The sequence below is a fragment of the Ammodytes marinus genome (genome assembly GCF_949987685.1).
Source record: "Ammodytes marinus genome assembly, chromosome: 17".
NCBI lineage: Eukaryota > Metazoa > Chordata > Actinopteri > Uranoscopiformes > Ammodytidae > Ammodytes > Ammodytes marinus.
In genome coordinates this window covers 6,256,168-6,279,587 of record NC_137221.1, presented here as the reverse complement: position 1 = coordinate 6,279,587, position 23,420 = coordinate 6,256,168, and the positions used below count along the sequence as shown (strand labels likewise).

At 39.9% G+C, this 23,420-nt stretch overlaps 1 protein-coding gene across 1 annotated transcript in view; it reads right to left on the bottom strand.

Annotated features, from left to right (window-relative positions):
* Window positions 1-303: 303 nt before the first annotated feature.
* Window positions 304-23,420, bottom strand: part of atp9b (ATPase phospholipid transporting 9B) — a gene marked incomplete at both ends in the record, with an annotated part of 33,974 nt that continues 10,857 nt past the window's right edge. The window contains 18 exons of the mRNA XM_080045806.1: window positions 304-324; window positions 483-547; window positions 1,376-1,520; window positions 2,138-2,227; window positions 2,609-2,707; window positions 3,066-3,236; window positions 3,595-3,678; window positions 5,378-5,470; window positions 5,906-6,067; window positions 8,450-8,626; window positions 8,806-8,880; window positions 10,972-11,084; window positions 12,389-12,531; window positions 12,887-13,047; window positions 17,099-17,175; window positions 19,072-19,147; window positions 21,206-21,286; window positions 22,985-23,079. Of these exons, the coding sequence (XP_079901932.1) occupies window positions 304-324; window positions 483-547; window positions 1,376-1,520; window positions 2,138-2,227; window positions 2,609-2,707; window positions 3,066-3,236; window positions 3,595-3,678; window positions 5,378-5,470; window positions 5,906-6,067; window positions 8,450-8,626; window positions 8,806-8,880; window positions 10,972-11,084; window positions 12,389-12,531; window positions 12,887-13,047; window positions 17,099-17,175; window positions 19,072-19,147; window positions 21,206-21,286; window positions 22,985-23,079 (1,928 nt within the window). The remainder of the gene's footprint in view (window positions 325-482; window positions 548-1,375; window positions 1,521-2,137; window positions 2,228-2,608; window positions 2,708-3,065; window positions 3,237-3,594; window positions 3,679-5,377; window positions 5,471-5,905; window positions 6,068-8,449; window positions 8,627-8,805; window positions 8,881-10,971; window positions 11,085-12,388; window positions 12,532-12,886; window positions 13,048-17,098; window positions 17,176-19,071; window positions 19,148-21,205; window positions 21,287-22,984; window positions 23,080-23,420) is intronic.

The window sequence follows — 23,420 nt, the reverse complement described above, 5'->3', positions numbered from 1 at the left end:
TAACCGTGGGTTTGGAGGAGAGACAGGCTGAGAGGCAGACAGTTTCTAATATACATACATTGTTATTGTAAAACATGGGAGGGGTCAGGTTGATCTGAGTAGGAGGGACAAGCAAGGGTGGGGGAGGTAGGAGACAGGTAGACAGGTAAGCTGGGTGGGGAAGAGGAGGGGGAGACAGGTTGGGAGGCAGACAGGTTTGAGATATACATTCATATTATAATGGTGGGTGGGGCAGGCTGACCCAGAACAGCAGGAGGCTGTCTGCAGGAACATTGTCCTCTTTCCAATGTATAGTCAGGCTGGCTAATCTCCCTCCACACTACCCTAGAACATATTCACTTGTCTGACACACCAAAAGTTACATAGTGAACCATTAATATGTTAATATGCCTCATACATTTCTTCAAGGTTATTAAATATGATTTAGAGATGAACCTGAGCAAAATGGAAACTATTTTTGTTCAAATAAAGCAGTAATTTACCTTTCCCTCAATCCCGATTCCACAGTCTGCAGCCTGGATCATACTGACATCGTTTCCACCGTCACCTGCAACAGAATGGAGAAAAACACATTTAAAAAAAAGAACACATCATTCCACTTTGCGTTCACTTGACCAGAGATAATAAAAGTTGCAGGTTTTGTTGGGTTTTTCTCTTAGTTAGCTTTGACTGCCATCTTGTGGTAATGAGAAGTAATTTATATATATTTATCTGTTTTTATCTATTGTATCTGTCATCTATGTATCTGTTTTGCTCTGGTGCTTGTGTTTGTTTGTTACAGTATTACACATCCATTCAGATCCATTTTCAGTACCTGCCTACAATCAGTGCAGTTATAATACTAGTCAAAACTGGAATATGGTGATCCAGTATATGGACAGTTTATCAGTAAAGCAAGGCAAGTTTATTTATATAGCACACTTCAGACACAAGGCCTTTCAAAGTGCTTTACATGGGGCTTAATATACATCAAGATTAGACACGAGAAATTGCATTTAAGAGATAATTTAAAAAAATTATAATTAAAAAAGGCAGGTTAAAGGGAAACAGAAAAGTCTTCAGATTTGATTTAAAAGAGCTGAGAGTTGCAGCAGACCTCAAGTTTTCTAGGAATTTGTTCACCTTCTCAATCCCCTGGACTGCTTATTTTATTAATCTCTCCAACATTGTCCTCCCTAAGGGGCTGAAATAAATCTCCAGGCATTTCCCCCTTTAGGTTAAGTTCCCAGTTTGTCTGTGGACTAGAGCCAACAACCAACCGTCCAAGGTTTGAACCCTCACTGCTGCTGGACACCTGGTGAACTTGAGTGCTTTGAAAGGCGCCTATAAATAAAATGAATTATTATTATTACTATTATTATTATTTAATATTTACCTATAGCACAGGTCCTGTTGTCCGTGTGCTGTTTGAGTAGTGTGACGATCTGGGCCTTCTGTGTCGGGGAGCAGCGGCAGCAGACCACCGCCGGACACTGACACGCCAGCTCCACAAACTCGTGCTCGTAATACTTCAAGCAAACCTGGGACATGACAGAGAGGGAGATATAAGATAACATAAGATATAAGGTTTCGATCTAAAATGTGAAGAGAATTTTTTGAAAGTTTGAAAAAAAAAAAAAAAAAGCAAAGTATACGAATTAGAGGATTTTTTGTTGTTGTTGTTGATGCGATACTTGTGCAGAAAAGCAGTGTAAAGGAACCCAGCTATAGTTTACCTAAATGCTGAATGTTCCAGATGTATTTACATATTTTCTCTTTATAATCCTTAAGACTTGTAGACCCATTGCCAAAGCTTTTAGACAACACCACTAATCTGTTTCTCTTTCTAAAAGGTTTTGAAACACCCTATTAAGTTGCTAAAAACAACTTCCATTTGTTCTGTCACATAGAGAAAAAAAATTGCAATATGTATTTGGAGATTTGCTTTCCCCTCTAAATCCTGAAGGCCTTGGTTGAACTCCAACGTATTAGTTTTGGCTGAGAAGTTAGTTTTTTATTCTCTTATTTCCTGTTTGGCTTCATCCTTAGCATCAACTGCTATGCAAAGAAATGTCATTGTGTGCTGTGTGTGTGCGCTGTGTGTGTGTGTGCGTGTGCGTGTGCTATATGTGTGTGTATGTGTGTGTGTGTTTAGTACCTCTAAGGAGTCTCCAGAGATGACCAGAGCACAGTCATGTTTCCTTCTGAAGGCGTTGAGCTCCAGATGGGCCTCTCCTCTGCTGGAGACCTGCTCGAGAGCCGCACAATACAATTAGCCACGAGCACATTAAAGGGATAGTTCAGTAGTTTGGAAGTGGGGTTGTATGAGGTACTTATGCTTAGATAGTCTGTTACCTTATGGAGATAGCTGTCAGTGCAGTGATTTCATTTTTTTAAACTTTTTATTTATCAGTTTTTGAAGACATAGCAGCCACAGAAGAACATACATTAAGTTTGTATAGTAAAGAAGAAAAAAAAAGGTAAAATACCTCATACAATTCCACTTCAAAATTACTGAACTATCCTACTATTTTTTTGTTGTTGGTCATCTCCCATTAAGTACTGTAGGCTCATTATTACATGAAAACACAGGGAAAAAGGGACAAGAAGAAGAAGAAGAAGAGCGTACCGGTCTGAAGACGTGGATGTCTTGGCTTCTGGAGACCAAGTGGGAGCTCTTGGCGATGCACGTCGCTGTCTCCAGCTTGTCCCCGGTGAGCATCCAGATCTGAGCAGAGAAACAGACCAACATGTACGACGGCATGAAACTGAAGATGTGGCATACAAACGTGAGGTGCATTTCACAAGCCAGCGATTCTAGAGGATGCCTTATGTTTGAAAAAAATAAAAAATTCCAATCCCATTTCCATGTTACCATTCACACACACACAATCATACACCGATAGCAGACTAACTATCGGGAGCAATTTGGGGTTCAGTGTCTTGCCCAGGGACACTTCAAAATGTGTCGGGAAAGTGGGGGATCGAACCACCGACCCTGCAACCCAGTGGACGACATCATCCTCCCCGCTTCACCACAGCCGCCCCATCATTGGACTAGTGGCCTGTGTTCCTCTCACACTCACCTTGATCCCAGCGTTGCGAAGCAGTTCCAGTGTGGGCCTGACGTCGGCCTGCAGCTGGTCCTCCACTCCGGTCAGACAGAGGAGCTCCATCTCCCTCTCAAGACTCTCCACCACCGCGGCCACCTTCAGCCCGCGGTCGTGGATACTCAGCTTGGCCTGGTTGTAGCGGTTCTACACAGACAGAGAGACGGGGAGATCATTAATGTGAAACGACCAGACAACTAAGAAATAAACTTATCAAGACAAAACTTAAACAAATAATCTGTGAATTCAGTGCAAGTTATCTAATATTGCTGCCGTTAACTGTAATAAAAAGTTGCCATAAAAAAAAATCATACCTAAGGAAAGATAGAAATAAGAAGATAATGTAATGAATGAATGTGATGAAGAGAGCTGTAACACACACACACCCACATGTTGCTAAATATCAAAGCTATATCATAACAGAGAATAATTGAAGAGAGCTAAGTGAAGGGTTGTAGGGAGAGCAGGATACAAAGCATATCATCAGTAGTGTCATCATCCACACCTCAAAGTCCTGGTACTGCTCCTCAGACAGAGACTTCTTGGCCACCACCAGCGTCCTCAGACCTTCTCTGGCCATGTTCCCACACTGACCGGGACATGAGCATCAAGTTAGCAAACGTGTAGATGTCCTGTACACTCATAATAAAGTATTCAAATTGTTCTAAATTGTAATTTAATATGTATATTTTTATTGATTGGGTTATACAAAATACATCTTTGTGTATGTCAAAAGGTGCTCCGAGGTTCTTTCAGTTTTTGTTAATTATTGCGTTCCCTTTAGACAAAAGTGGTTGTGTTTTTACTACCCCAGCTGTTGTTCCTGGGTGAGTGTACCCATGACAAAGGCGATTAAGAGAAACTATATAAAAATAGCATTCTTTGCACTGATGGTGTCTTTTGCTGTTACATGTAATTGATGACCATCCGAGGTAGACTGTTTCAGAAATATTTAAAAGTCCCTCCTAGCTACTTTAAATTATGTATATTGCCCAAAATGTATATTAATCAAATACAGGGCAGATTATATGTTCTACTGGAGCGGGGTACTGTATAAGTACATCATGTACAGTACTGTCATTAGCAGCATATTGTCACCAACACCCAGGAAATCAATAGTGAATAACGTAGCCTCTGGTGATATTCAGAGGACACAGTAAAACAAAGGGGATTGATGGCGGTTTATATTTGATATGAAACACCAATGGGGCGAATCGGTCGCGTTGATTGGTTATTGACAAGCCGAGTAACCGTGGCGCCGGGCCGATTTGACAGCAGGGTATTACGGCCAACAGGACATCGTTAGCGCCATTGTTCCAGGAATATGACATACTGTAATTACTCCCAACTTGATGTAGGTCAGTAATTAAATCAAACTTCGCCCCGAGTGCTAAATGACTCAATAATGCCAATATAATTATGAACATATGCACACAAGACCTTCAACCACTAAAACTGGTGTAGACACGGCCCACCCAATCTCCCCCATGAATGTCCTGATTAAGAGGGAAGAGTACTGGACAGGAATAATTATGCCTGTGTGTGACAATGCATATGTTTATCTGTTATTTATACCGACCCATTTCACAACAGTTGTCATGTCTGACATTGTGCCAATGTTCTCATCCAGAGGCTCATTGTGATTGAGCAGAATGAGTTCATCATGGTGTTGCTAAAAGGCACTTTTTAGATAGAACAATGGCTACTAGGGTTAACTGACCAAGCTAATTAAGCTTGACAAAATGACAGCTAAATAGTTTGCTAAAATCTGCATTTGTTTGTGTCCTGAGATATTTTTCGGGCTGTTGTTTTGCAGCTCCTAATTTTCTTTGTGCACCACATTGTAGATTAACAAGGTTTTCAAGTATGAATAATATATTTTTAGGTACTATTATTATACTTTATTTAATCATTTCCCCAGTGAGAATACTCTGATATTCTGCTGTATACATGTCATATCCTTTAGAGGTGTAATTAAAACCAACTGAGTCAGAAACATCAGAAGTTTCTGACCGTGACGAAACCTCTTTGTGGAAAGAACAGAAAAGCCGATAAACTGCTGGCAAAGCATCTGTAAGAGGCACCATTGCTGGCAGTTACATCTAAATAAAATCCAATAGAACACTGGTGCCATCCACTAAGTTAATTTAAAATGACCAACACACAGTTTGTGTTTGTTGCCTACTCCACATACTGAATATAACACAGGGAAATTAGCTCATTCAGAACATTTAAATGATTTAACTGAGCAGAAGTTTTCATGGTATTCTCTTTCTGTCAACATGTACCTCTTCTTCCAACCAGTCGTTGTACTGGACGATGCTCGCCATGGCAACATCGGCCCCCTTCATATAAAAAGTGATGTCGCCTGTTGACTCCTCCTATAGATCAAATTTCAAAATGACACATTAGTACATTTCTTTTGTATAACTCGCAGGAATATAAAATGAAACACTACAACATGATCTACTGTATCACTATCTACAGCACAACAATGGTCATGTATCCAGATTATTTGCCATTTAAAATACAAAAAAAGCAACACTATAACGACTAAAACAGACACACAGGGAGGAGTGTCCATCCACACGTAATTTATTTTTTTCTCAATTTTATGTCATTTCGAACATTTTATCAGAAATGTACAGACAGTCAGGGCAACATCCATTTAAAAAATAAACAAATACATTAACTTGAGTATAAAAATAAAGTTTCTCAAACAGGTAAATCATAATAGAAATAACGTCAATACAACTTAAAATCAGCGGGCTACAGGTAAAACTACACATCATATTGTTGTGTCTTTAGTCTGTTACCTTGACGATGATGCCCATGCGTTTGCTCTCGGAGGTGAAAGGAAAGATCTGCAGGATGTAGAAGGAGAGGATCTGTCCGGAGGGCGTCTTGACCTGCAGTGAGGCCAGGTCTCTGTTCACCAGGGTCAGACCCACACTCTGAGTCCAACGCACAAGCTCCACCTGAGGATCACAAGGGAAGGAACGGTTTTTGATCCGAAAATGTACTCTTGCCTTCAATATGACTTTTTTTTTATTATCTTAAGATATGTTTTAGGTATTTCAACCTTTTAATGACAGTTGAAGAGATAGAAAGAGGGGGGGGGGTGACATGAAGTAAAGCTCCACGGGTCAGATTCGAACCTGCGACCACTGTGACAAGGCCTCAGCTAATATGGTAAGAGCTCTACCCACTCGTTTTGTCTGAGTTGGCAGGAAAACAGACCAGAGCAAAGGCATTAATAATAACTATACAAAAATAGCATTGTTTTCACTGATGGTCTTGTTTGCTGTTACAGGTCATTTATGATCATCAGAGGAGAAATGAACAACAAAAAGGCCAATGCATTTATGAAAAAATCTATGATCAAATTTCTAAAAATGTTAGGATAATAATCACTCTTGACCAAATATAAAACATTAACAAGGAAATCAAAATGTGTGAGCACAAGCTGATCAAATCCGATTTCCCATTCTGCAGTGTAGAGACAAGGCATGAGAGAGTTACGGTATCTGAGCTCTTCTCTTTCAGCTCCAGATCAAGTGTTTTTCTGTTTCTCTTTCCTCTCTCTCTCCTCAGCAGGAACTGCGGCCCCCAGTGAGCGATCAGCTGCACACGACTCAGTCCTCAATGGCTTCACTTTCAATTTGCTCACTCAAAGGTTGTTATTATACTCTGACCTACAAATTGGGACTTCCTGTTAATACCCCATCATTTCTCCCGCTCCCTCCTTTGAGCTCCGTTAAAAAGGGCTGCCTATATTTACTTAACACACATCTGCGTGTCATTATCCCTGTGTGTGCGTGTGTGTGCGTGTGTGTGTCTACAAAAATGGACACATACACCGCTCTTTGATCTATTTTATCGCCTTGGAGAAAGTCGGGAAAAGTCAAAACATTTTAAGTAACATTGCTTTAAAAAGTAAAGTCTTCCCTTTATGTACGGTTTTGTTAGGATCATATTTTATTAAGTAAATAATATTGTTTCATATCCTAAGACATCCCCCATTTCTTAGGAGGGCGTACTCTGATTGTTCTCATTTGTTATAATTTGTAATATCTGTAATGCTTTGGCAATACTGTTTTCCAATCCACAATACAATAGTCATGCCAGTAAAGCTATTTGAAATGAATTGAATTTAGAGAGAGGGAGAGACAGAGAGAGTGAAAGAGAGAGAGATAGAGAGAGAGAGAGAGAGAGAGAGAGAGAGAGAGAGAGAGAGTGGAAATTAAAGGACAGAGAAAGAACAAAGACTATAGTAGCCGAGTGAAGGGAGAGCTGGACCAAACGATCACAGACCTCCACCTCTCATCGTCTCCCAGAGAAAATTAAATATTGATCAATGTGCTTGGCGTGAGACAATGGACAGACACCAGATAGCAGAGTGTGGGCTAGTGGAGCAGCCAGATAGAAATAAATATATACATCAAGAAAAGGGGGGAGGACAGACAGGCAAAATGGAAGAGTGAGATTTATCTTCCGCCACCTTTTTATCTGCTTTTTGATTGCTAGACTCGACTATGGGGGTTCGACACAGAGTATGCAAGTCTTACAAAGGCCTTTTACGAAGCCTCACATGTCATGGGTGATAAACATGCCAGCGGTCTAGAACTGGGTGGGTATGGGGGAAGATTAACCACCCTTCAATATATAGTCAACATCTCTTTAAACTAATATTGACCGTTGCGTTTCCTGATCTAAAATATTGCCCTAGGTTGACAGTATTTAGTTATCATCAGCGTTCTCACTTGGATTTTTATTTTAATAAATTCAGTGGTAAATTAGAAATAATATATAGTTTGCTTAGTAGCACTCTCAGCCCAACATCCAACTCTTGGGATACATGGAGAAAAGGCCAGAGAAGAGGACAACATTAAAAATAGATATTAGATATCATGTAAAATGCTAAAATTCTCCTTTGGCACATTAACAGATGTATACAGTGCACAGTGACATGTTGTCCTGCAAATACTTCATAACAAATATTAAACAGGGTTTAGGTTGAGGAAGTGAACATTTTCTCAAGTTACTGTTTCACTGTTGTTGTTTACAGCAGCAGGGCCCCACAGTTTTGTTGAGAAATATATTCTAGTCTTACATTTGGTTCCTGATGCTTTCAAATATTTTGTTTTGATATATATCATAATCATAATCAATCGTAGAGTAAAAACTGTTTTTTAAACCAACTGCAAGCTTTGCAAATGTAAACAGATCCCCGCCCCTGAAACTGCATAGTGTACCTTTAAGTAGAACTTTAGTCCACACTGTTGGAAGCAAACTCTGAATCACTCTTGTAAACATTAGTGAACCCTTCTAGGTCTAAAACTGTAGAATGTGATATTTACCTCATCAGGGCTGGAGGCCTGGTATGTTCGGTTATCATCACTGAAGTCCTGGTCTGCCTCAGCGGACTCTGTCTCTCCGTTGCCCGTGGCGTGAGACTCGTAGACGGGCGTCACGTTGTGGCAGAGCGCGATGGCCTTCACCGCCTCGTGGATACGGCTGCTCACGCTCTTACGAACCTAACGGGTGGTTTGATGGGAGTTATCTATATTTATCTTTTGTTCTTTTCACTCTTCTTTACCTTAAACTATACTTGTGAACATTTAAAAACAAATGATGCAGTTCTTTATTGCGTACAAATATGAAGACATATGCACAATAATGATTTCAATAAAAATTTTGAAAAACTCTTACGAACCTTTGGGCCGGACACCTGGGTCTTCCGCAATGGAGTGGAGACACTGGTGCTATCTTTGGAGGGCTGGGTGGTCACCTGGCAACACAATACATAACGTGAGCTATGGATGAAGTCAATACATTATCTGTGTCTAAAAAGTAACCCGTTTCAGTCATTTCTATTTATGATACATTTATTTACCATGAAAAACATTACCTACTACACGCTAAACTAAAGGAAATAAGCTACCTACAACCTAGTCAAATACGATTAATTCAAACAAATTTAGTACACAACAGTTGAAAGACTACATATGAAATATATTAGACAATCTTTTTTTATACCAAGAAAATGTATCTAAAATGCTACAACTACGCAGTTATTTCCTCACTGCACACACTAGACATCTTGATCTAATCCTACACTTCACCCTGACAGCCCGGTTCAAGCTAAATGACAAGGCGCGGGGAAGTGGTGTATCACCATCTTTATCTTGTCATATCTGGTTTGAGGCTCTTTTATGTGCTGCGCTGTTTTGACACCAACCATCAGTTTAACTGGGTGATGACTTGTGAGCGGGCAGACAGACCGCCGACCGGGCCAGCTGCGTTTACAGAGGCTACGCGCTCTACTGAAGCATTTGATTTTGTCTTATTATTATTAACCTTCAAAGGAGGGGTGGGGTGTGTGTGTGTGTGTGTGTGTGTGTGTGTGTGTGTGTGTGTGTGTGTGTGTGAGGGGGGGGGGAAGGTGGGGAGGGGGGGTACAGTAAGGATGCAAGATGACAACATTTATCATGAGTGACTGAAACGTCAATGGGAGATTATTAGGTTAACAATGTGAGACAGCTGTAGTGTGTGGGCTACATGTGGAGGATGTTACTTAGACCGATCTTTGTAGTGCGAGAATAACCACTGATATCGCTGCATAAGGTTGTCTTATATTAGTTAATCAACAAGTCCAACAACACACCAATATTTACACACTAAAAGAGAGACTTATGTTATATATATAACTTGTTTACTCAATCTTTCGAATACTTTTCATGCATTTGTGTGTTATGTATATGTGCTAAATGTTTTTGTCATTTTTTAAATATATGACAGAAAATCAAATTTGTCAACAAACAAAAAAATAATTACAGTAAATGTTAGTTGCAGCCGTAATCTATCTGGCATACTATTCAAAATATTGAATCATATTTAAAAGAATATTAATAATTATTAATTCAATAATAGTGTCTTTGTGATTATGTCACTGTAACAGTAAAAAAAAGCAAAAGCAGCAACATAGTAAAAATATCAAGTGGGCGGACACATTGCTGCTCTGCCCGGTTTTTGGCTGTAGAGCTCCATAAAGAGAGAAGTCATCTTTCATTAGCTGAGATTACACATGAGGGTGTGGGGCAGATGGCCTCAGCGTCCCACCAGCTGTTTGGAGCTGGCTGGGGAACGAAACAATATCATTCTGTCAAAAGACTGCCGGCCAGATTTGAGCCACCCAGTGAGGAAAACACTTGCTTACAGTGTGAGGAGCTGTCCCGGGACACTGCATGATGAATGAACAATATGGGCTTTAGTTCCTGGAAAACGTGTCATCAGCTAAATATAAAAATTGATTAAAACTGATCTACAAAGGGGAGGGGTGTGTGTGGGGGGGGGGGGGGGGGGTGGCGGGAATAAGAAGGAAATAAATGGGAGTGAAATATTTCAATATATACTGTCCACCACTCCCCTATTGGAAACAAATTTTAATATTGTAAGTGGCAAGTTTTTTTTTAGTTGGTTCTGTCCATTGTTAGATGCTGGATGACGTAGATTTGATATATTTTAATGCAAATTGTTGACTTTGTATTGCTGATGGGAATAAAACAGAGATAGTTGACTATAAAACAAATCATAATTCTCTGGTTCCAGCATCTCAAATATGAGGATGTTCTGCTCGTCTCTGCTTTATATCATTGTAAAAGTACTGTATATAATATCTTTGTGTTTCGTGTCCAATGGACAAGACAAAACTATACATTTGGAGACGTCACCTTGACACTGGGTAACTGGGGTTAACCCTTTTTAATCTTTTCTGAGATTTATTTATTTTTTTATAAAGAAAAAAAAAAAGAAAAAAATAGGTGAAATGCTATGTAGCTAACTGTTATTCACAGCCCTATGGGACAGTCATGAATCTGACCTGTGTGTATGACTGGCGTATGTGGTTCTGTATCTCGTCCATGGTGTCTGTGCCGTAGGACACTGTGCCCAGATGCAGACGCTTGAAGATCATCTCGTTCTGTGTCAAAGTGCCTGCAGGTCAGAAGAACAGTTTATGTTACAATCCAACACATTATTAAACTATATCTAAATAATACTCCTCCATTACTGTTAATAATGATTGTTGTTTATCATTTACATTATAGACAATGTACGGTATCTGCAATAAGCTAAACCATGGCAATATATTGCTCTAGCGGATATCTGTTGTGTGTCTACCTCAAATCAAAAAATTACTAAATGTGTCTTTAAAATAATGCCATGCACAGTCTACAACACTGGCTCTTAAAATTCCAGCACAATAAAATGTAGGTTCCTAATTAGGAATCCTTGTTAATAAAACATTTTTGTTTTTCATACGCTCTCAAACTCTGACGATAACAAAAGTAAAACCAAGACAAACACACACACACAAACACGTCACCGACAAACACAGACACTTTTTGCTTCACAGGATTGCCTCATGCATCATGAGACCTGCAGGGTGGTTTGACTTAATGTCATTACCAATATGGACAGCATGCCCTCTCTAACCAACTGACAACACACAACATTGCATACAAACATACAGAGTGAATATTCGGACACTAACATTAAAAGAAAAAGTAAAAATCCAATGGCAATGGCTTTGTTAAATGCATATTGTTTATACCAGAATGAGCGTTGATAGATAGAGGGCATCTAACTTAAACATTAGGGCCACAGGGGTTAACCAATTCAACTAGATTGATTGCTTGTTCTTCTTGCATGTGCTTTAACTATCAACTGGATGAATAGGTTCCACAGCTAATCTATTCCTACCTGGGTCGTCAGGGTGAGACAAAGAAGCATGTTAGAGACGACCACGAGAGTTTATCACCCCGACACAGCGTCCAGCATTAGTAAAGAGCAGCCATTTGTTATTAGGGGATCGGGCCTTGATTGTGAAATGAGACAAGTTGGGGGGGGGGGGGGGGGGGGGTCCAAATAACAACTGGGAATTCAGAAGATTATTTTTTTGACTTTTGGCCTTTTCTTTAAAAGGTGCTACGAGGAACTTTTTAATATTTCTGTAACAGTGTCATTTTTCCTCTGATGATCATTGATAACATGTTACAGCAAACGAGACCATCAGTGCAAAGAATGCTACTTTTAAAGAGTTTTTCTTAATGACTTTGTCATGGGTAAGCTCACCCATGAACATTTTAAATACACTTTCGTCAGTGAAACTTTGACTAGGGAGCATGGCATTCTAGAGCTTTCACCACTAGATGATGCTAAATATTCAGATGTTACACACTGCACCTTTAAACATATACAACTGTCAATGTAATATTTCTAGGTGTTTAGCCACCTACCAGTCTTGTCTGTGAGTAGATAAACCAAACGGCCCAGCTCTTCTGGGATGGTGCTGGTTCTCACGACGGTGCCCGGGATGTTTTCGTCTTTCATGATCATCCACCCGTAGGCCGACTTCCCCATGTCCAGGTTCACACGCAAACTACACATGGGAGAAACAAGCGCTGTAATCAATCACAGCAAAAACAACAATAAAACAGCGGCAAAACTGAAACTAAACTGGATTATAAGGTTTAGTATGTTCTGAAAAATGTCTTTGTAGAGTGTAAAGAGGATAAAGAGAAGCAGATGGCTAGCTTGGGCTTCAAAGCGTGGAAAAAAAGATTTCCTTATTAAATTTAATGTAATTTTTGCATTTATTTTTTCCAGTTATGGACCAAATGCTTGAGTACAAAAAGGGCATCACTGACTCTACAGCAACGGATATTTGGTTATTGTCATAAAATAACAAGAGAACAAAGAAAGACAGAAGAGAGGAGTCCCATAACATAAAGTACCTGATGGGGATGATGTAAGAGAATAGAACCACAAATCTGAAAAGGTTCCGGAACCAAGGACCCACAAACCCCTGCAGCGCTACCATGACGACAGCCAGCACCACCTGTGCCAGAAACAGGGCTTTGGTGAGGCGATTCAGCTCCAGGTCTAGTAGACCGACCTACAGGGACAAAATAGGGTCAAATCAGCAGATATTAACATTATTGGTGTTATTTTCGCTTTAAAGCCAGAGATAAAAAACTATATTCTATTTTTGACAACATGTTGGAGTCCAAAGTTTTTACAGAACAGGTTTTGGATACAGTGTTGTTTTTAATTTTATAAATCAAGAAATATTACAGCATGGATAGGGCTTAAAAAAAGCATTTTTTAAAAGAGGAAGCTATCATAAATCATACAATTGTAACAACTGTAATAATGCTAAGAATGATTATGTAAAGTTTAGGTGATGTAAGTGCTTTAGAAGTTAAGATTGGTATTGAAAAAAACGAATGTTGAAATAATGGTCGTTAAAGATGGTTGTATAGGAAGCTACACAGACGCAAACAGACCCGTTTTAGTAAAACAAACACATTAATGTTAACTTTGGGCCTTCTATCTATACTAATATAACATTTTATGGAAGCAAAATAGCCACACAAAGAAAACGACCAGCGCAAAACAGAACCAATGTTTTTGCCTGCAGCGTCTCGCCTTAAGCAGGACTAACTCAATTCATACATCCCCCCCCTCCCCCCTTATTAGGACCAGACTGCAGATTTAGAGTAAACATCTTATTCCTTTTCTGACAGCGTATACTAGACAAGACTCTTTGTAACGTTCCCATCTGCTCCGAAGGCCTCACAATATGCTACACACGGAGGAACAACAACGCCAGTGAAAGACATTCTTGGCAGCCGGCTTTTATCATGCAAACCGAGTGTACGACATAAATAAGTTTATTGGTTGCACTATTTGGTGGTAAACTACAAGCTGCATTGTTGTCCCGTTGAAAGCAACAGAAGGTCGAAAAGGCCTCAAAAAATAAATAAAAAAGTTCCCATATTGAGATACAGGCTCTCTGCGAAAAAGACAAAAAAAAAAGTGGGAGGGAGGGTTTCAGAATTTGCCTTTTATTTTTCGAGTGTATCCCTCAGCCAATGGAGCATGTGGGAAAAAGATGTCAAATAAAGAAGTGGGACCGTCCCCTTTCTGGCAGCGGTCACAGCAAAGCCCTGTACACAGAAGGCTTTCTTCTGACGCACCACGCTTACAAAAACAGCAGAAGAACATAACATCTCTCCTCCCTCAAATAAAAGGAACTGCTCTGAAAGGGAGGGGAGGGGGCACGCACATTATAAAAAGCAGCAAAATTCCTGCGCTGCCTAAACCCCCCTCACACCACCAATAGGCCGTTCCCCTGAGGACTGGGACTAGACCACTGTGAATGATTTATCAGTGGAAGTTAAAGCCCCTGGAAATCTGGTCAAAAATAGTACAAAATAAATTTATGATATCAAAGTTGGGTGTCTCAATAGGTTTACAAAATTGTGATTGAAAATAAATGTTCAATAATATTATAAAACTTTTTTTACTGTCTAGACCGTTTGACAGGACTGTGTGGGAGTGGCCGTATCAAAGAATCTCCATGGCAACAGTCAATTGTTTTATAGGCCGTTCAGGCAGAGAACTGCCGTGATTGGTTAAAAATACCTATAGTGTCATAAGAACCAGAGCAAAGCCCGCATCATGAACCGGATTTCTGTAAAGTTTATCAAACTTACATGACAATATCTTTAATTTGGAATCGATACATATGCCTAACTCTTCTCAGATGTTTACTATCATGCAACTAACTCCCAAAATTACATAGTTAAAAGGATTTTGTAGATTTGGGTTTACAGGGGCTTGGGTAAGGCTAGCAAGTGTGAGTGTGAGTGTGAGTGTGAGTGTGAGTGTGAGTGTGAGTGCGTGTAAGTGTGAGTGTGTGTGTTTGTGTGTGTGTGTGTGTGTGTGTGTGTCTCTCCCCCTACTGCCTAACTACATGGTTCATGGTTGAGCAATTGAGAAAAATAGGGGGTTTGGGTGGATTAAAATGAAGAAAAATTAAGACAGAGAGCACAGTGCACATGGCTGAAAAGCAAAAGGATCCCCTTCTGCTCGAACAATGGCCGCTCTAAATTTTTCCAGGCCTTTCGCCGGGGATCAGATGAAGTCATTATTCATTCAGTCAAGGGGGGAGAAAAAAAGGACTCAATTACCTCAACCCTAAAGATGCTATCAATGAATAAAAAAAAGAAGTGCATATTTTACTCCATTCAACTCCGAGCCATTAAAAGTGAAAGGAATGATTCTATCTGCCTGTGTGTGGCTTGTATTTTAGCGTGTGTGTGTGTGTGTGTGTGTGTGTGTGTGTGTGTGTGTGTGTGTGTGTGTGTGTGTGTGTGTGTGTGTGTGTGTGTGTGTGTGTGAAATCTGATGAAGAATTACGGCCCCGGGGACATGAATATTCATCGAGTTAAAACCAAAGAATATCAGGACTTCAGTCTGTAAGTTAGCGACTGAATTGATTAGTCAAGAAAAGAAAAGAAATTCTTGAGATCTTATCAAAACAAGTGCAACACAGTCTGAATGACATTTGAAGAGAGCAGAGTATTGGGATGTTGGATATTTACTTCAAGCTAAAATCTTTACTGAAGCACCCCCCCCCCCCCCTCCCCCCTTTCAAATCAAATGGCATTGTTTTGGTCCCTTTTACTCAACACAGAGGTCTGTCTAAACAATACTGAAACAAAGAGTGAATCCATGTCTGACGTTAGCTGTCAGATTGATCTAGTGCGGGCATTGTCCCGGGCCCCGGTGTCACAACAGATTATATGAGGCCAAAACGTTCCTCGCGACTTCGGCCCCGAACTGTATCGACTTTCCCTCCTGCAATCTCCAGCCTGCATATTGGCACTTCTGACATCATCTCCTTGAAATATTGAATTCCTCTCAACCGTCCAGGCTTTACACAAAACAGTCAGTGGGCCGTTTGACCCGCCACATCAGCGTTCTTAATAAAAGACATTGGTGTCAAAACTGCACTAGACTAGGAAAAGGGCTGTGTTGTTTTGCTTTGGTGGTGGAGACATTTGTAGGTGATCACTTTGTTAAAGTCATAGCACAGTGAAAGAAACACTGCCTGAGATCCCGCTGATGCCCGCCTCTATCAGTTGAGCTTATCTATTGAGTGAGAACATCTAGAAAGGTAAAATCTGGAAATTTAGAGTGAAATTTGCATTCATCTCCTCAGTCTGGGTGGACACAAAACGCTCAATGGGGATTCTGTGGGATTAACTTTGGGGCTGAAAATGTCATTTCAATCCTCCGTTAGTTAATTTCCCTTTTGGTTAATTAGCAACCGGCGCTGACCTTTCGCATTGACAGGTCCAACTTTATCTAGAAAGTCAAGGTTAAAAAATCACCTCGCCAAAGAGATTGATTTAGTGATTATAGTGGAGGTGTGGGGGGAGGGAGGGTGAGGGGAACTTGAAACAGATGTTAAGGTGTGTGTGTGTGTGAGGTGTTTAAAACTCTGCAAAACAAAACAAAACAAAACGTTTATGTTTGTGCTGGCATTACCAGATTTTCTTTTTAAGGTTGTTATAATGATTAGGTTAGGGAGATTGATTTAATTAATTTCTCAGATTTGCCAGAATGTCCTTAGGAAAATTGACTGAAAAAGGGAATTCACTAAGTGTGTCTCTTAGTGCAGTTGAGATGATTGTGAGACGATTTACACTAAATTAAATCTGGAACAATTTCGGATTTTTTTTTTTAAGCTAAAAAATCTAAACGAAACAAATAGTTCTATTTTTTAAACTTTTACCTTATCCGAGAGCAAATTGAATATCTTTGTGTCTTGGACTAAGAAAACAAGACATTTTTGAAGATGTCATCTCGGCTTTAAGTACATTAATGTGGGAATAATTCTAGAATTTTCTGAAATAATACAGACCAAATGAATAATCAATATATTCAGAAATGTATCTGAGCTGATTATTGATAATGAAAAATTCTCATAATAAATAATCATGAATTTCTATGCTCGAATTCATACATTTTCTTGTAATAAATAGAAGAAAAAAAAACACATTAAAAAGCACCAAAGTGACGAAAACCTCTCATAGAAATCACAGAACTTGCTTTTTTTCCTGCAGACACACAGAGAAACTGAAAAAGTATTTCACCTTGTTCTTGGCAAAGGATGTGTTCAGAACACTCCTGGTCTCTTTGCCCGTGTAGATCACCACCCCGATCACCGTGCCTGCCAACCAGAGAGACAGGGAAAGTAATGCTGCTCATTAACTGCATCTCTCTCTCTCTCTCACACACACACACACACACACACACACACACACACACACACACACACACACACACACACACACACACACACACACACACACACACACACACACACACACACACACACACACACACACACACACACACACACACACACACACACACACACACACACACACCTCGGTCGAGTAAGATGAACTGCATGGGAGGAAAAGACAATAAGGCCGAGCTGAGGCAGTTTTGTCTCATTGCCACTCAAGCCAACAGACAGCGGTTTAATACGCTTAAGACTCTCCGGGCCTTCACCCTATGGAAGCTCATAAAACCTGATCAATACGCTGCCATCTTTATTTGCCAATTCATTACGCTGGCCTTATTACACAGGATTAATGAGTCATTAATATTAAATGAGCTTAATGGGCTTGAGCAAAGGCAATAATACACCTAAATACGGCCTCTGGAAATCCCCAGATAGAAAGAAAGCAAGAAAAGTTAAAAGGTGGAGTCAGTAATTCTGGAGAACACTTTTTGTCAGGAATCAGTGAATATCTCCTTATGATTCGCTACCTGTTTGCACTGTGTCGTCCGTAGCTAGACACATGCCTTTTTACAGAGCCTAGGCCATGTCTAAACACAGGTAGCGGATTATGAGGAGATATTAACTGATTTTGACAAAAAAGCGATTTTGACATGAAGCGTTCTCCAGGATCGCCGACTCCACCTTTATAGATTGGCAGAAAACAAAATGAGTAAAGTGAGATGGTGGCGGATAGACAAAGGGAAAACATAGACATACAACTATATAGTACAAGAACAGAGTTGGTGAATTGCTTTCGTTGACTTCTAACTTCAGAAATATTGAGCGATCGTGACAAATGGTGTGGTGGCTCAGCGTGCAGAAAAGGGCTTCAATTTGAATATGGGAAGGACTAATTCTCTAATCACAGCTGGACTGGGGCCTGTGATGGAGTGAATAATACACGGTGATTTCGGGGGAATAACTCAAGAGCCCGGAATGCCACTGTAGAGGCCGTGAAGTGTCTGTCAAGGAGACGCTTGTGAGGGACAATGACATTCCCAAGCAGAGATGATGTAAGGGGTCTAAGTCAGGCTTTGTGTGTGTATGTGTGTGTGTGTGTGTGTGTGTGTGTGTGTGTGTGACTGTGTGTGACTGTGTGTGTGTTCTTCTGGTCAAGGTCAGGCCAGAGGGGAGAGAGAGACACCGCAAATCAATGGTTGTGGCCATCGCTGCGAGCGTCACAAACACTCTCAACTGACACAGACGTTTCTGTGGGGAACAGCTTGAAAGGAATTACCTCAACGGTGGGTTTCGCTCAGTGCTCTTCAAACATCCACTTTGGTGGTATCAAATCAAACGCCATGAATCCTTTCTTCAACACAATCTCAGTACAATACCCGGTTGAATAACTTATATGATAAATTACAGTGATGATGAGCATGGATTGGTATTGGTTGTTATTGCATAAGTTTGAAGTAAATTCCTAAAAATCTCTGCAACATCGCCTGTTTTTTTCTCTCTCTCTCTTTCTCGCTCCATCCCTCTCTTTCTCTCTCTGAAAATGCCCCAAAAATAAAATGTTATGTGATGTTAACCATGTCTCTCTTGAAATTACGCATTAAAAACAGGTGGATGGAAACAAACCTTTTGATGCAGTGATACAGTATTTTGATGTAGGTGTTCATATTACTTCCTGACAAACATGGTCATAATTCAATGGGCTGCAGACTATAAATAAAACTATACATAAACACAGTCATTCTACAGGTGGAAAAATCTTATGTCCCATGGCAAGATAAAGACGGATTTGAAATAAAAGTTTTGTCATTCACTCACCAGATGCCACGACTGTGCTCGCCCACAGAGTGTTCTCAATACTCAGACTCTCGTGGACCTGTGGGTCTGCGTCCTCCTACAAGACAAGTGAAAGAAGGAAAAAATGTGTCAAAATTTGTCGAAGTTCATTGTCTAAGGTGTCTATGTCTATGGTGTTGCACTTTAATACAGTAATACAGCAGGACAGCTAACCGTATGTTTAAAATCTTGACATTGAGACTTTGTTGACACTGTGTGACCATCAGCTCTATAACTAACACTACAGCCAATTACAGGCATAGTTAAAAACATGTCAAATGTGTTATGTGTGTTTATATACTGTGTTGCTAGATTTAAAATCAATTAAAAAAAAATCTTTTTCACACAAAACAGTATAACTGCATTTCATTTTTATAAAAATACTTCGTCAAACTAAACCTCCCTGGACAATAAATACTCAAGAACAGATTTGAGGAACATGAGCTCTTCAGTTGAGAATATACAGCCGGAGAAGAAGAATAGCTGGACTCTGTTGTGCCATTCATTTTCACAAGCACCTGACACAGTTGTGCCGACTGTAGCAATACAGTAGTCCCTTTATCAATACTTCCGCTAGATTTGGCACGGCGATAGAGGCCGCCCTTTTAAAAAACAGCACAGAGAGCACGTAGATGAGATTTCAGTGATAAATAAGCCCCGGGGGAGCCTCTGGTTTCACGCTGTCCCTACTACCCAGATTCTTTTAACTAAAGACGAAAGCTGGAAATGGCTTGAGTCAGGAGGGCTCGGTCAAGGCTCCAGTGTCGGGCTCAAATTGCCTGATATGATAATTATGATACCCAAGCAACCACAGCCTGTCAATACACTCCAACATGGGAAGAAGTGCTTGGAGAATACATGGGGAGGTGGCAGAATGCTTGACCACTTTGACATTGGCTTCGTGTTATAACTGCTAGCTGATTATAGCCTATCTGAGATTAATCATTATCGGACAAAAGTTGGTCCATGTTAAAAAACTTTAATTGGTCCTTATAAAGTGCTGGAAACGTGTGTCTTGGCTTTACTTAGAAAGTATGAGTTCTTGTGAATTTACTTAAAATGTTGCCAAAATAATATAATTAATAATAATTAACATATAACCGAAATATAGAGATGATAATAAATTCATAATTTGTACAGTAAGAAAAATGCTTAATGTCCATGTTTCAAATTGCCCAACGGAACTAAAATAAACATACTTTTCAAGAAGTTGACATTTCTGTATTATATTCCTTTTTTCGATTGGTTTTATATTCTAATATTTTGAGATACTGCATTTTTTTATTGCCTGAGCTGTTAGCCGTAATCATCAAAATTAAAACAAAAGAAAGGCCTGACATATATTTCACTTTGTGTAATGAATCTAGAAGATATGAAAGTTTAACTTTGTGGAGTTTTTCCATGATATTTATTGATTATTTTAGATGCACCTGTACTTCATATACTTTCGTCCCAAACAATCCATATCGTTCGGGCCAAACTTCCTATTGGCTACAGTGTTAATAACTGCTTCGGGCCTCAATAAAAACCCACAGAAACAAAGCCGCCATATCCGTCTCAAGGAAGAAAAAAAAAACCCTCATAAATAGGTAAGTTCATTTGCTCAGATCTGTGGGAACCATTTTTTTCCTCTCCTCATCCTGCTCGGACTAAAAGCACACTACGCTATGCAAAGGAAGGGTAGCGGAGGATGAATGAGCGGAGGAAGTGCTCGCTCACTAAGCCTGGTGTGTGGCCAAGAGTGAAGACGGGCCACAAAGCCTGCCTTTGTACCGCGGCTCTCCTCTCTGTGGGGGCTGCGCTAATCTGCTATTAATAAAAAAAAGAAGAAGAAAAAAGAAAAAAAATCACTGAGCAACAAGCAAAGACTGGGATGGATGTTAGTGGTGGCTAAGAGAAACCTGCCTGTGATGTAAGAGGTGTTTGTATGATAGTGAGTGGACATTATATCTACAGGCCCCGGATGGATTGGAAACACACAAGCTGGCCATTGTAGACGCGTGTCAACACATTTTGCAGTGATACACATCTTTCTATTATGTCAATCCAGTCGCTGTAGAAGAAAAAAGATTTGTTTAACAGGGTTATAAATATGTCAACGGTGGAGCTGCCGTACCCTGGTGAAGTTCCCCTCAAAACTGTGGATGTCCAGCTGGGGCTTCTGGGCGAAGACGAAGGCGCTGATGGAGAAAAGGTCCTGGGACAAGGATGAGATTAAGGGTTCAGTCTTGGTTAACAGAATAACAACAGTTATTATTTTGCAATGCGGAATTTTCTTTAATTAAAAAATAAAAAAAAATAATCACATTTTGACTGGTTCCTATGTATGTATGTATGGGTTTTAAATGTATTTAATTCATCTTTAGATGAAGGTTGACCAAATTCCTATGATGATATATGTACATACTTGAGCATCAAAATGTTGTCCCTAACCTTGGAGATATTAGTTTGAAACAATATTGTTAATCAAAAGGTCCAATTTCAATTGGAACAATCAACCACATCTCAAGGTCTTCAACTGTGGTTGGAGTTTGCGGGAAAAAGCATTAAGGTCTCTTTTCAAAAGATTTAAATGTGAACAACAATGCAGCATTTTTCTGTTTTGTAAATCCAGGTGCAGGTTGAGAATAAGTCTTGGATATTATTGGACGCAACTAAACAGTAATAATATAATAAAAATATCGAGGGAATTTGTGTTATAATAAAAAGAAGAAAAAAAATCAAAAGGTGACACAATAATAAACAGTGAACCATCAGTCTTAAATCATTATCTCCTTAGTCGTCCCAACAAGTAAGACTGCAGCCTCTCTGCCTGTCAAACACCTTACACCACCAGCCCTTATTTTGTCCCCAAGTGGAACAAAATTGATTGTAAATATTAAATTATTCAGGCAGCAGGCAGCCTATGCAGCCCTCAGTCCTGCTCAGATAGTGTTCTCCTGGTGAGAACATGGGCAGAGCAGGGGAGATTATTTTACTGAAGCCCCCCAATGGAGACTAGTGTTGCTCCAGTGTTTAACAGAAGAAACCTCAGGGACTCAGATATACAGTGAGGCCTGCTGACAATAAACCCTATGTTCAATCTAACCGGGATTATTTAGTGATTGGAAGGAGACATACAGAGGCATATTAACACTGGAATTGAGTCAGTACTTTCAAGTTGTTGGTGCTTCTGAAACAATACAGAAACGTGAAATGTATTTTACTTGTTCGTATCAATTTAAAAAAAATAAAATTATTGGTCGATCTCAACTCCTGACATAAAATAAGTTTAGGTTAAGGGCAAATAGAAAATACCCAGATCCCTGATTGATAGATACAAAGACCATCAGTGCAATGCATGCTATTTCAATATAGTTTTTCTTGAATCCTTTGTCATAGGTACACTCACCCAGGAACAACAGCTGTCGTAGTAAAACCACTACTGCTTTTGTCCAAAGGGGGTGCAAAAATTAACGCAAACTGAAAGTTCCTTTAAGTAGAACTTCATGCTATCTTCAGGTGTCTTGAAACCCAATACAGATGCCACGGCTCAATCACCAGATGACTCGTTGAAACTTTAATTGTCTGATCACATTAAGTGGCGACCAACAAAACCCCATCACCTCAATTTAACTCTCTTAGTGTTGAATATCGCCCCGGGTTACTGGAGGCTGCCTTCAGTTCTAGATTGTTCCATCCATCTGTCATTAGTGATTAGGTTTCCATCACAACCAGACTACTGCATTTGATGACCAATGCACTTTGGTGATAACAGAGCGCTCTTTCACAATCAGGTTTGTCTGTTACCAGAGATTCACTCCATGTATCTCTCACACACACACACACGCACTAACACACACACGCAAGCGAACACACGCACTCACACCACACACACAGACTAATGTATCCGTACCCCCACTGCTGGTAGTCGCTGTGTGCAGCCAACGGCAACCTTCAGTTTCCAGTCCGTTTCTCCATCCAGCTGATCCGTTCTGATGAAACATGATCCTGAGATAAAGACAGAACGTTTATAAACACTTCTGTCTGACATAGTTTGCACTGCTCACTTGCGCTATCTTTAATTTCATTCTACCTTTATTAAGCTACGTATGTTAGGCATGGATGGGTTTCCTTCCCAAAACACAGTAGTGTCCCTTGATGCACATTAACAGTATGTCATGTGGCAAACATTTGGTAAATACCTCAGGTGTACCTCTTGAACCCCATGTTCCAGTGCTTCCCTTAAAATGTTCCCTTAGTTTATACTGGTTTATAGTTTATTATAGGTGAACATTGTTTAAAACTCCTAAATTTCACAAACATGAAGCTGTTTAGATAAATGACTTCTG